Source organism: Eubalaena glacialis, chromosome 6, assembly GCF_028564815.1.
Source record: "Eubalaena glacialis isolate mEubGla1 chromosome 6, mEubGla1.1.hap2.+ XY, whole genome shotgun sequence".
NCBI lineage: Eukaryota > Metazoa > Chordata > Mammalia > Artiodactyla > Balaenidae > Eubalaena > Eubalaena glacialis.
The window spans coordinates 19,350,595-19,364,241 of record NC_083721.1 but is presented as its reverse complement, the minus strand read 5'-3'; the positions used below and the strand labels follow the sequence as shown (position 1 = coordinate 19,364,241).

The following is a 13,647-nucleotide window of genomic DNA, read 5'->3' as shown; positions in this document are numbered from 1 at the left end:
GCACCATATTTATAGTCATGTTTTATGGTATTCTTTCAAGAAAAGGAGTATTTTTACAATATGTATCAAAGGTAGTTGCCTAGATAGGATTGCTCAAATAGTTTCTCCAGACCTTCCTTGAACATATGAATAAGTACTAGAGGTTTATTCTGTTTTTTAAGACTATTTTATACTAATGTATATTATGTCATCTTTTGGATTGTTTGGTTTGTTTTCTTTTTTACTCCTCCCCCTCCCTGCCTTATAATATAGCTATTCCATATATTATAGAACTTTTGCCTTAGATTTTTAAAAATTCAAATCATCATATGTCTATTTTTAAATCAGATTTTGATGTAGAATAAGTTGAAATTTTAATGAAATTTGTGAATTTTAGTTGCCCTTTTAACCATACTTTTTTTTTCCAGCAAGTCTAATAAATGTTGGGGGAGGAGGGAAGTTGTTCTTCTAAAGAGGCTATAGGTGGCTCTAATATTATTATAATTTTAGGATTTAAGGTTTCACGTCTCTCAACAGTGAGAGGGTAAATTAACATAATCTTTTTGGAAGGTAACTTGGCATTTAGTGTTTGTTAATGTTGAATGTGAAATATCTAGCAGTTTCTCCTCAAGGAATTGTTCTTAAAGAAATGCTCACCTCGGTGAGCAAAGGTGTATATTGCATGGTTGTGCAGAAACTGAAAATATCTCAAATGATCCAAAAATAGGGAATTAGATAAATTCTATAGATTGGAATTCAAGGCAGCCATTAAAAAATGGTGAACTAGAGCTATATGGGCAGTTTAGATTGAATGAAAAAATATTTGCAAAACATTTCTAAATTATCTCATTTATTCTTCACATCAGTGTTTGAAGTCAGGATATTCTTAATCATATTCTGCAGATGTAGCAACTGAGATTTAAAGAAAGTAAATAATTTGCCCAATGCATAGCTACAAAGGGATGCATTGGAATGTGAACCCAGGCCTGTGTGACTCTAAAACTCTTCACTTGTTTGAGGCTGGCTTTTGAATAAAGTTTTTAATGAATAATTCATTGTCACTGGACTTGACCTGTTTTTTTCTCATATGTAAAATTAAGGGGAATCTGGACTCAATCTCTTACTTGTTTTTTAGCTCTGATATTTGTTGCTGCTCTTATAATACCTGACCTAACCAAAACGAAAGTAACACCTGCAAAGTACCCAACCTATCATAGGATCTCAATATATATTGGTAGAATAAATGGAAATATGCATAATTTATAGTATCATAGAATTCAGAGCTGTCCTTGCATCTAGGGCATTTTGCATTTCTTCCTGTCCCCCTCCCCCTTCTCCTCCTCAAAAAGGATCTGAGGATAGTAACTTCTGTTCTCCATGTCAGTTAATGCAAATATACAGTTGGAGTCAGAATGCTTGCTGCTTGTGGTAATGCTTTTGTATTTTCAGATGAGTGCTGACTTCAGAGCTGATGAACAACAGTTGAGTTGCACTTCTCTAAGGAATATGACCTGAGATCAAGTATCATGCTTGAGTTTTGTCCTTGTGCCAGCTCTTAACTGAACTAGCTAGAGTGTCCAGTACCTGAGAGCCCTCTTCAGAGTTACACAGGCTTTAGCTTCTAGTAGATAATACCAGTGTCTACTGGAGAGGGGAGAAATCTTGCTATGAGGAGAATTTTTAACAAAATGTCAGGCAGAGACTATTGTATTAAGGAGTGAAGCTGCCACGTTTGACCTGTCCGATTGTAGGGTTACAAAGTTTGTCTTGTCTCTGTTTACGTTAGATGCATAGTCACTTAAGATTTTAGGCTTTATGTGTATGATGTTTTTAATATTAGAAAATATGTTTGTACCATGACTACAGTATTGGCTGAATTCTTGGGAATGAGAGTGGGAGGAGCTTTGTACCTCCAGCTGTATGATATGCAGACACACAGAGATACACATTATTCAAAATAATTACAACAGAAGCCTGTTTTTAAATGGGTGACAAAATGTCTAGAAGTCAGAATTACTTTTTGCCATTTGTGTGAAATGTATTCAAAAGCACTGATACTGAAAGATACTGAAAGGATACAGAATTATGATTAAAGATATTCATAGCTAGGTCAAGTAGTAAGGTTATAAGTCCTTTAACTTCATTAACTTTATGATCAGAAATTAACCCTGATCTTAAATGTGTATCATTGGTTACAAGGGAGATATGGCAAAAATTATGTAAATAAATTTATATAAATTGTCCCCACTAATAAAACACCCTTGCTTATTCATGGCAGATAAATAGCATTATCTTCTACTTTAAATACTTTTACAGAAAAAATAGTTGACTTTTGGCATTATTTAAAATTCTAAACTAGACTCCAGAGCTAGAGAAAACCACCACTTACAATAAATCCTGTCGTTTGTGTTGTCCTTAATTGCTACCACAGTGGTTAAGTTATTTTCAGTTTTGGCAAAGAATAAAATGATAGGACAACTTGAATAATTAAACGTGTTCTTATAACTTAATTAGTATGCCTCAGTAATTAAGTCCTGTTTGGCACATCCATTTATATTAAACAAGATGACTGAGCTAAAATAATCTTAAATCATTTTATCCGTGTCTAGCTGGATCCAGAACGAAGTTTATTTGACCAAGGAGTAAAGACAGACGGAACTGTACAGCTTAGTGTACAGGTAATTTCTTACCAAGGTAAGTTACTTTTAATGTTGTTATTTAAAAGTTTAGCTCATGTTTTTATAATATGGGAACTCAATTTTATAAGTTTTAGATGGTTGTCTAAATTAATGTGATGTTATAGCCAAATATTCATGCTTTTGATTTAATTGTTTTATCTGTCAGGATGAAGCAGATAGTATAACACATTATACCTACTTTAATTGGGAAAGAGTATATTACAGGGTAGTAAATAACAGGATCACAGGGAGGGCTGAAAGAACAGGTTCTAGTTGACTTTCTAAGAATGCCTCAGCCACGCTGTAGAACTGGACTGCCAAGGAAGCTGCTGCTCTGCCGGGATCTGGAAAATGCCAAATCTGAAAGCCACAACTATAGCTGTCGACTTGGAACCATGCTGCCTTTTCAGTGATTCACATTAGCCAAAAAATGGATGCTGTGTGCTTGCTTGTCCCCTCTTAACTCATCTCCAAATAGAACGCTCATGGCAGTGATTCTAGAACCTAAATCACATCTGCAACCCTAGCTGCAAGGAGATGTATAGTCTCTACAGTTTAGCACAGAGTGAGGAATTTGCAAAGGATGTGATGTGACCCAGTCAGCCATATCCATCACAGTATTTTACTAATCTGTGTAAATACACAAGTTAGAAAATTAGGAAACCATTTTTGGTGGGTTGAATTTTAGTTTTTTTAAATGTGGCTTTTTGGGATTTCTAACCAGAGTTTTAGACTAATTTTCATCTCTGAACATATTGTATTGCTTACAATTATGTTTCACAAACCAAAGTTTTCTTCACATTATGAAAATGGTAATTACCTACTTATGATCCTTAATTTCCCCAGGATTTACTATTGTTGGGAATAGGAAAGAAAATCAGTCTTTGTTTTTTATCTTTAAAAGTTTAGTGACCTCTCAGTGTGTTCAAGAAGAGTTGACTTGATGCAATTTGAATGGAGGATTAGGGGATAATTTTTAGGAAAAATCTTCTTCAAAAATTATAATTTTTTTCCTCATGTATATTTGAAAGAACTGACTTCTGTTTACACCACCTGATGAGTGATAGCTGTATATTTTCTTGTAATAATGATTTTCCTGATTGAACTTCAGAATATTGAAATTGAGTTTTGTTTTTCCTTTCAAATACACTTTGATTAAATTTTGATATAGATTGTAACCGAATCAGTGAGCAAACAGTAGCTGTTAAGTAGTATAGTTTTTTAGAGCTGTTATTTTAACATAAGTATCTGAGATTATTTCATAAAGGGCTAGTTTATTCTATTTTGAATATCTTAAGTATTTGGGTTTTTCTTCATTCAATTGAAAATGAAAATCAGAATTTAATGATGTGAATTTAATGTAACAAACTTAGTGTCTGTTCATTTTTAATACATGTACTTTGTCTTCTAAAAAGAAAAGGAGTCAGTAAATAATTTTAATTTTTTCAACTTCTGAGGATAAGTAGCTACTCATTTATACTCTCCATAGTGTAGTTTTAATTTTCTATTCCATATTGGTACTTTTTTTCCTAATGTTTGTAGGTGGGGTGTGTGTGTGCTTGCGTGCACGCGTGTGTGTATATATGCATGGTGGTGGTGGTATTATTCTTAAAATTATTTTAGACTTATAGAAGAGTTGCAAGTGTAGTAAAAGAATTCCTGGATATCCTTCACCTAGATTCTCCAAATATTAACTTTTACTACGTTTGCTTTATTCTCTCTCTCCCTCATCCCCACATTATTTTTTTGACCTGGTTAAGAATGAGATGTAGACATTATTCCTTCCTATCTCTAAATACGTTAATGTGTTTTCCGAAAACAAGAAATTCTTTTGCATGACCACAGTTCAGTTATCAAAATGAGGAAATTAATATTGGTACAATACTGTTATCTAATCTATCAAAGTTCTGTTGAATTGTTGTTGTTTTTATTATTTAATAGAAATCTGTTTAAGTGTTCTAGACATAATGCTAAAAATATTTAAAATGGAGCCTTGCTCTACCATTTGAGAACATATAAACTAAACTAAATTTTAATTTGTTAGAGACTTTCGTGTTTTTGCTTAGATATACCTTTTTTTTTTTTTAATCACTGGTAAGGAATTGAACCAAAGCTAAACATCCTGGAAATTGTTAAACCTGCGGAAACAGTTGAAGTAGTTATTGATCCAGATGCCCACCATGCCGAAGCAGAAGCACATCTTGTTGAGGAAGCTCAAGTGATAACTCTTGATGGCACAAAACACATTACAACCATTTCAGATGAAACCTCAGAACAAGTGACGAGATGGGCTGCTGCTCTGGAAGGTTATAGGAAAGAGCAAGAACGTCTTGGGATACCCTATGGTAATAAAATACATAATAATTATGTTAGGTAGAATAATAAGAATTAAGCTTGACGTGGAAGACAGTAGGGTGAGTAAATTATCTAAAATGTAGAAATTTTAGGAAATATATTGATTTTCTTTGTTTTTGTTTTCTTTTTTTTGGACTGTAACATATGACGGTGCTGGGAATACAAAGATACAAGGAAAAAATCTGCCCTTAGGGCATTCACAATGTAGTTGAAGAGGGAGAATATAAATGAAAAAAGATAATTGCTATAAAGGTAACATGTTTTTAAGCTGTCAATAACTGGTATAAAGAAACATACTATTAGAATCTCAAAAGGATGATAGTGGTCTGGGGGAAAATTGGGAAAGAGTTTATTATAGACAAGGAACCTGCTAGACATTGCCGACAGGAAATGTTTGTGCAAAGCTGAGAAGTGGGAGTATGTGTGAGTAGTGAGAAGGTGCAGTGGGTAAGGAGTTATTCTGTAGCATTGTAGACCTGTTTTTGATTGATGGAAGTGACAGTTGAAAATGAATGTGGCAGTGGTATATGGCATAAGTTGGAGCAGGTAGTTTGGGTGTGACTAGGTGATAATATTTAGGTTAGCCTAGACCAGGTGATTTCTGTGGGAGCAGAAAGCAGGAGATGAATCAAAATAGTGATGGGACTGAGCAACTGATTGATGGATTGTGTGAGGGTAGAGAGGGGAGATTCAAGTATTGATCTAACTTCTCAAGCTTGGGTGACTAGGCAATAATAATATAAGAATTGGTTACATCTTCATTACATATTTCCTGAGCCAGGCACCATGTTAAATTCTGGGCTTTCAGTAGTGCACAGGAAAGATAGTCCATGCCTTCTAAACCTTAGTGGGGAAGGTAGGAAAGTCTGGTATTGGAAAGATTTTTCAAGGGAAAGTGTTGATTGTACTTGATTTTCAAGTAGTAGTACAAATTCAACTGGAGGTCACCAGAAAGTAGTTTCAGGTGCACAAAATTTGGACTGGAGATAAAGATGTTATCTGGGACTCAGTCACATTGAATTTGTGTTAAAGTCCTACAAGTAGATGCAGTCTCTGCCGGAGAGAGATAAAATGGAAGAGAACATAATGTTGGACCTTGTCAACATTTAGGGTTGAGGAACAGGAAGGGGGGGAGACATGGAAAGCTTAACAGATAGAAGGAAAATAAGAACTGTATATAGTGCCGATGAAATTGGGAAAGAGTTTTAGATGGTCGCAAGTCTCGACACTGCTGAGAAAGTCAAAGAATGCTGACTGAGTAATATCTATTACATCTGGTCATTAGAGGCTCATTGGTAGATTTAGATAAAAGCAGCTGCTGAGTTGGAGCGACAAAGCTGAATTATAAAAACTAAATAAACATTGTAGAAATGGAGAAAATTGAGTATTAATTTGGGGGGGCAGGTGGGAAGAATGCTGGGGGAATAAATAAATAATATTGAAGGTTCAAGAGTTGGTGGTGACCTGAGTGTATCTGTAGATAAATGGTGTGGAACTAGTGGGAGAAGGAAAGATTAAAGAAGCAAGGATAGGAGTTATTCACTGGAGCATAACAAGATAAAAGAGTCCAGTTTGAAGGATGAGACCTAAGCCATTCCTCAAAGAATAAGAAAGCTGTTAAGACCAAGTCTAGTGGCAGTGTGGATCTTTTCATTTGCTGTCAATTTCAGGTTTTTTGTGTAGCATCTCAGTCTGGCCCTGTGCTGCCCAGGGCCATAGTCACCAGTCCCATGCGAGCACTTGAAATATGCCTGGTCTGAATTGAGATATGCTGTAAGAGTAAAACACCCAGTACAAAAGGAAAAGAATGTAAAAATCTTATAAATTTTTTACCTAGATTACATGTTGAAATGAAAACATTCAGATGTATTAAGTGAAATTATTATCAAAACGAATTTCATCTGTTTCTTTACCTTTTTAATGTAGCCATTAGAAAATTTTAAAGTTACATAGTGGCCTGCATTATGTTGGACAGTGCTGATCTAGACAATTTCAGCCTTCAGTGCTGGGGAGTTTTCCTTCATTATTATTTTGATAATAACCTTCTGTGTTTCTCTGTTCTTTTTCTAGAACTCCTATCGAATCTCCTAGGTTGATCATCTACATCTTTTTTCTTCCTTATTTTTCATCTTCATATCTATTTGTACTACTTTCTGCCAAATTTTCTTGTCTTTTTTTTTTTTTAATTATATATATATTATTTATTTATTTATGGCTGCGTTGGGTCTTCGTTGCTGTGCGTGGGCTTTTCTCTAGTTGTGGCGAGTGGGGGCCACTCTTCGTTGCGGTGCGCGGGCTTCTCATTGCAGTGGCTTCTCTTGTTGGTGGAGCACAGGCTCTAGGCACGTGGGCTTCAATTAGTTGTGGCACACAGGCTCAGTAGTTGTGGCTCGCGGGCTCAGTAATTGTGGCGCATGGCTTTAGTTGCTCTGCGGCATGTGGGATCTTCCCGGACCAGGGCTCGAACCCGTGTCCCCTGCATTGGCAGGAGGATTCTTAACCACTGCGCCACCAAGGAAGTCCCTTTCTTGTCTTTATATTGCAACCTGATTTTTATTTTCAATTTACAAGGGCTATTTATTTTGGTTGTTCCCTTTCGATAGCATTCTGATCTTATATTACAGATATCATGTTTTCTCTCCTCTCTATGTTGATTACAGTGAAGTGGGGGTTTATTATTATTTTTTTGTTGTTTTCAGTTTGTTATTGCATTATTTCTGCTTCCTCTGGGTTCTGTTTTTCTGTTTATTTTTGGTCGTCTAGTGGTTTCCTTTTAGTCTCTCAAATATCTGATTATTTTTGACCATCTGTTCATATGGTCATATGGTCAAACTAAGCTAATTAGTTTGAAGTCTGGAAGGGGTTTGTTGACTATGCTGGTAAAATGGGGTGTTGGTCATTTTATTAAAAGATTTTCAAGTGTCAGCATGTATAGATCTTTTTCCTGGGTCTCCCAACTTCTCTGGAAAATTGGCCAAACACCTGTCAGGAGTAGAAGGTTGGGGTGAGGATTTAGGGTTGATGTGTGTGTGTGTGAATGTTGCATTCTGGAAGTGGAAAGGGAAGTGGAGTGGGTGGAGAGGGTCTCACTCTTCGGTTTGTAGACCGGTCTAAAGTGTTCCTGGTGCCTACGTGGTGGGGAGATGCTTTCATTTCTGTCATTTCCCACTCATGTTCCTGTGAGTTTACATCTTTCAGAAGTTTCTTTACTGTCATTTTACTAAGGACTTAGAGAAAAGAGGCAGGGAGAACATGCATGGCAATTAGTTATGTTAAACTAGAAGACCTGATATTATTTAAGAAAACAAGGCGGACTAACTATTTTCCCCTAACTTTTTGATCTTGATACTTTTTTGTTCATGTTTACATAAAATGTGCTTACTTGAACTTTGAAGTGTGTTTCAGGATAGCTTTTCTAACTTTCCAGAACTCCTTCTGTTTGTTGTTTTTGAGTAGTATTAAAAAATAGAGCCTCTTGCTTTCTCAGTTCCTGTCTGTTCCTTGACTTCACTTTTATCTGGACCTCCTCTTTCCCTTTCCCTTTCCTTCGTGTTTCGATACTACTCAATTTCAGTTCCACTCCCACCAGTTTCTCCTTATTGTGGTCTTCTCTTCTGGAAGTGATCCTTGGCTTAGTTTGAAAATTTCACAGGTGCCTCACTGCTCCATCCCCTTTAAAGCTGACCATGGACCTTTGTATTCCTCTGCTATTGGGTTGGGCAAAACTGTGCTTTCAAAGAATACTTCCTGGCTGTGTTCAGTTTTTCGCATGCTCAGGATGGAGAGTGAGATGTTCCTTTGCTTCCCTCTGCTTTCTCCTGCACAGATGCTGATACCATACAGGTCTTGTGACTGTTACTGCTTTGTCTTCACCTGCATGTATTTTGGGTTCCATGGGGATATCATGTCACCTGGTTTAATTGTAAATGTCCATGGATTTTTGGTTTTGCGCTCTAGTTGCTTTTAGTGGTGGGTTTTGTTTTGTTTTATGTGTGCATTCAGAGGAATTTTAAAACTTTGCTGCCATCTTCTTAGAATCTTCCTTCCTTAACTTCTTTGTGAAAAAAATCAAATAAAAAATCAATTCTGTGGCTTTCAATCCTGTATTATGTTTGATTCATTTTTACTGTAAATTGGCTCTTGATAAGTACCTAAGTGTTATTTTTCCTCACTTATTTTCTTATTGAATAGCATGCATCTTGGGGGCATATAGTCAATACCATTTGGATAGATTACCTTCTCCGTGCAGAAATACCTATACCAAAATTAATTCAGCTAGTATTTATTAAAATTCTGTGAGTAGAAATTCCGTTATGTGCCAGGGATACAATCATGAACTATTTACACATGTTGGCCATCTTTTTTATTTGTGAATTCATTCAATAGTAAAAAATGATGAAGAAAATGAAAGTATTTGGATTCACCTTTTATAGATTTAACAAATGTATGCACAAAGCGCCGTGGTAAGCTCTGACGATTCAGTGGTTTACAAGACACAGTCCTTATATTTAAGACCTCAAGGTTTTATAGGGGGAGACAGCTGCGTAGACATGCAATTAGCGTGTTGTATTGTAAGTGCTACCATAAGGGTAAGTGCAGGAGCAACTAGCTTTTTACAAGAAGTAAAAGTAAAAAAAAAAAAAAGAAGTAAAAGTGAGGAAAGATTACGTTCATATTTTGGAGAATACGTCTCCCCAGAAACCCCTTATAGTTTTTTTTTTTCAGTGCATCAAATCATACACTACTACAAAATAATTCTTAAAAACTTGTTTAATTTACTCCATTTCCTACAAGGTAATCATGTATTTTATTCTTCCATTTGGCCCACTGGAGAGCAGTTTTGCATTTTGTTTTTCTTGGTAAAATTCCAGACTAACTGATGTAGAAATAAGTGAATCCATCAAAAATTTAGATTAAGAAATTGAAAAGGAGCTAAGGAGAAAATAGAGCATAAGAATCTTTTTTATTTCGTATAATGAGTTTATTTACTTCACTTACTTGAAAAAAAAAAAAAAACCTGTCTGGATTTTATCTGCGTGTTTGTGTGTGTGTGTGTTGACAAGTTAACTGTAAATTTATATAATATCTAAGATGCAACTAGGCCAATGCTAATGTTTTTCTCTTTAGATCCCATACAGTGGTCCACAGACCAAGTCCTGCATTGGGTGGTTTGGGTAATGAAGGAATTCAGCATGACCGATATAGACCTCACTACGCTGAATATTTCCGGAAGAGAACTCTGTAGTCTCAACCAAGAAGATTTTTTTCAGCGGGTTCCTCGGGGAGAAATTCTCTGGAGTCATCTGGAACTTCTTCGAAAATGTATAAAATTGAAATTATTGTCTATTTACATTGTAGCTTAAGTTTAGTTTTATTTCTTTATAACTTTGTTTTCATCTAAATTGTTCATTGATAATAGCAATAATAATTAACATTTATTAATTGTCTAAGGCTGTGCTGAGAGTTTTATATGTATTATCTCATTTGATCTTGTACTAATGCCACAGATCATTACTTTCCTTATCTCTTCAGATAGATAGGAATCTGAGGCTTAGAGAGCCCCTACAAGGTTATAGAACCTAGGGTGAGGCAGAGCCAGGATCTAAACCCAGGCAGACTAACACTAGAATCCAAGTTCTGAAGTAAGATTCTATGCCCTGCATTTAGCTCTGTTGATATATTCTAGTTGTTGACTTTTGTTTCATCAGTCAGTTCTGTCCTTTATGCTCATCTTCTAGAAATTTAAGATTATTTGTTCACAGATGGCTTCCCTCTCATTCCCTTCATTATTGGGATTAAATCTTTTAAAATGTCTTTTAATTGAATGGGATCTTAAGGGAGAAAGGGGAAGTGTAAGTATGCAACCCACCATCTTGAATTGGAAGACACTGGTTATAGTGTTACCATGTTGCTTGACAGACATTATTATTATGATTATGGCTGTCCAACAAAAAGAGCTCAAATAGATGTAAATTATTTTGCTTGAATTTTAATCCATTTTTTATATTTCAGTGACTGTTAAAATATCTTAACAGTAACCCATTTCCTGACACTGTTAAATAAATCAGGAATGCTAGCCAAACCCATATAGTTTTCAGAATGTGTGAGTAGGACACTCTGACTTTGTTTTATAATGGTTATGGATGAAAATGTAACTGGTAGCATTTCATCCTACTGTGTACCCAGTAAGGGGACAGATCTGGTAGAGGGATTTTTCACAGTCATTTAATGCTTAGGGTTTTCATCTGCTGTTGAGTAAGAAATGAGCTCTGTAAAGAGGCTTTCCTTCATTGTTTTTATTGGTAGTATCTCTCTTGTGTTGGTTCTCTTAAATATTAGGAGGAAAAAAATATTTAAAAGACTTATTACATTCATTATATTTACAGGGTTTATTTCCAGTTTCAGTTCCTATTAGATAAATAAGTTGAATGTTCTGGTTGAAAGTTTATCCTTGGCTTCACAGGTTTTCTCCTCTGCAGAGCTTTTCAGCTGAGTAAGGTAAATTCTGAATTGTTTCAGGTTTTTAACATGTAAGTTATGTTTACAGAAACATTTTCTTGTAGGGATTCTCGAGAATAGAACAAGGACAGTGTTTAGACTACAGTTTAGTTTTTCTCAAATTCATGGTTTTCGCTCTGTCTCCTGGGTCAGCACTTTTTGGTTGTTTCTCTCTGGTTCTCCCAGTGCTTCTCAAATGTTAAAGCTCATTCGGAGACTTTTCCTAGTACAGGGGGCAGAGAAATCTTGTGTATCTTTCCATCTCCTTGCAGTCAGTAGTAGAATGGGTCTTCTTCAGAAGAGCTCTGCTCTGGAATTGTTTTGTTTTCATAAGTAACAAAGCCCCAGAGCCTAGATGAGTATCTTAGGGAATTCCTTGCTTATCTGGCTGTGGTTCTTTGCCTGGTGAGGAAATCCCATCTGGTTTGGGAATCTAATTCTCAGAATCTGGGAATGGATAGGGTGATGTGTAAGGCTATTTCTGGCAGACTTTCTATAATTCACAAGCCTTACCTCTCAGAACAGGCTCCTTTGGGTCTAGTTCTCTGGCCCCTCCTGTAGAGTGAAGTCTACAGCATATTTCTGAAAGACATTTATTAACCCAGCATTTATTATCTTTTCCTCAATGATCTACCAAGGAGACGCAGTACTGGACAGATAGAGCTCCATCTTTACATATTTGTGTTAGTTTTCCCACCCGAGCCACCAGCTTCCTGCAGCTTCCCTTCTGGTGAAACTTCATCGAAGTCCTACAATACATGGGGAAGATAATTAGGAAATGTTCCAGTAGTACCAGCTCTATGATGTCCTTCTTCGTGTGAATATGTCTTCTGTCACCAAAGGCACAAAGCTCTCAGTTTGCTGAGGGTCTTCTTTAGAAAAAAGAATTGCCTTATACCTTTAGTGTCCAAAGTTTCTTCATAAAATGGCTCCGTACACTCAGAGCTTTGCCCCTTCGGGCTCTGCTTCCTTCATGCATGACCAGGATTTGAGGGCTGTAGAGGAATATGATAATTAGAGTGCCTGTATGGTCTTGGACCAGCCTTTCCAAAGCCCCTCTCTTTCTGTGTTCTGCCTTGTTATCTTGAGAGTTCCCCAGGAAACAAACCAAACTCCACTATGAAAATCAGGGCTGAGAAGCTGATCTTACAGATCAGTAATGCCTGTGCTGTGTGGTGGTGACTCTCTTTCGCCTCTTTTTGGTCTAGGGCACTGTGTTCATTTACAGTCACGAATGGAACAATTTCATTGCAATAGCACTTTGCCTTTTCAAGTTACTTTTACAAAATATGAGGGAAAATATACCACAGATATAAAGCATGCATTTTTCTTCAAGAGGGACAGTGGTTCTTGGGGAGAATGCTCAGAACTAGGAATGTGGATAAAAGAATAGTGTCTTCAATTTACTGAAAAGTTAACTATGTTTCAGGCATTGTGCTTCTTAAAAATATTTTCCTTTAATCCTTACAAGCACCTCATAAAGTGGTAGGTGGGGGTATCTCATTTCAATATGAAGAAATCAGTGGTGAAGTTGGTTGAATAGTTTACCATAGTCACACAGCCAGTAAATGAGTGCTAAGATCAGAACCCAGATCTGAGGCTAGTTCCATGTAATTGTTTAAACTCCCAAACTCAGGACCCCCAAAGAAAGCTGCCATCTGACAGGTAGGATTCAGATCTCTTTTTAGTTTCCCAGTCCTCTCCAGCTCTGTGTCTTTAGTTGGATCCTGGCATGGCATCCTAAGTAGAACTGTGTTGGGAGCCCAGGCCCCAGGACTCACTCAGTACACAGATGACTGCTGGTAGGTGCAATTTCAGTTCAAGAGAGAAGCATCCAGTCTATGACGGGCACTAAATAGGCTGAAGGAATATAGACTGGGAAGTGTAACTCTTGTCTGAGAGGTAAAGAATAGCATTTAAGTAGGGAATAGTAACAGATGAGTAATGAATGGTTCTCCAAAGGGTTACTAGGACCTTTTACACTGTAACTCATGTTGAGAGCTGTATTTGTAGACATGTTAAATTATTTAGTTCAGTTGTGACACTGAGGACAGCTACAATTCCACTGAAAATTTGGCTGTCTTTAAGAAGAAGCATTCTAAAGTTAAGGCCGTTTTATTAAAAAATGGATGTTAGA

At 36.4% G+C, this 13,647-nt stretch overlaps 1 protein-coding gene across 2 annotated transcripts in view; it reads left to right on the top strand.

Annotated features, from left to right (window-relative positions):
- The window catches only part of GABPA (GA binding protein transcription factor subunit alpha), a 37,672-nt gene that overhangs the window by 12,435 nt on the left and 11,590 nt on the right, over positions 1-13,647 (top strand). For both annotated transcript variants that reach the window (XM_061194017.1, XM_061194016.1), the window contains exons 4-6: positions 2,589-2,673; positions 4,757-5,002; positions 10,140-10,334. In XM_061194017.1, the coding sequence (XP_061050000.1) occupies positions 2,589-2,673; positions 4,757-5,002; positions 10,140-10,334 (526 nt within the window). The remainder of the gene's footprint in view (positions 1-2,588; positions 2,674-4,756; positions 5,003-10,139; positions 10,335-13,647) is intronic.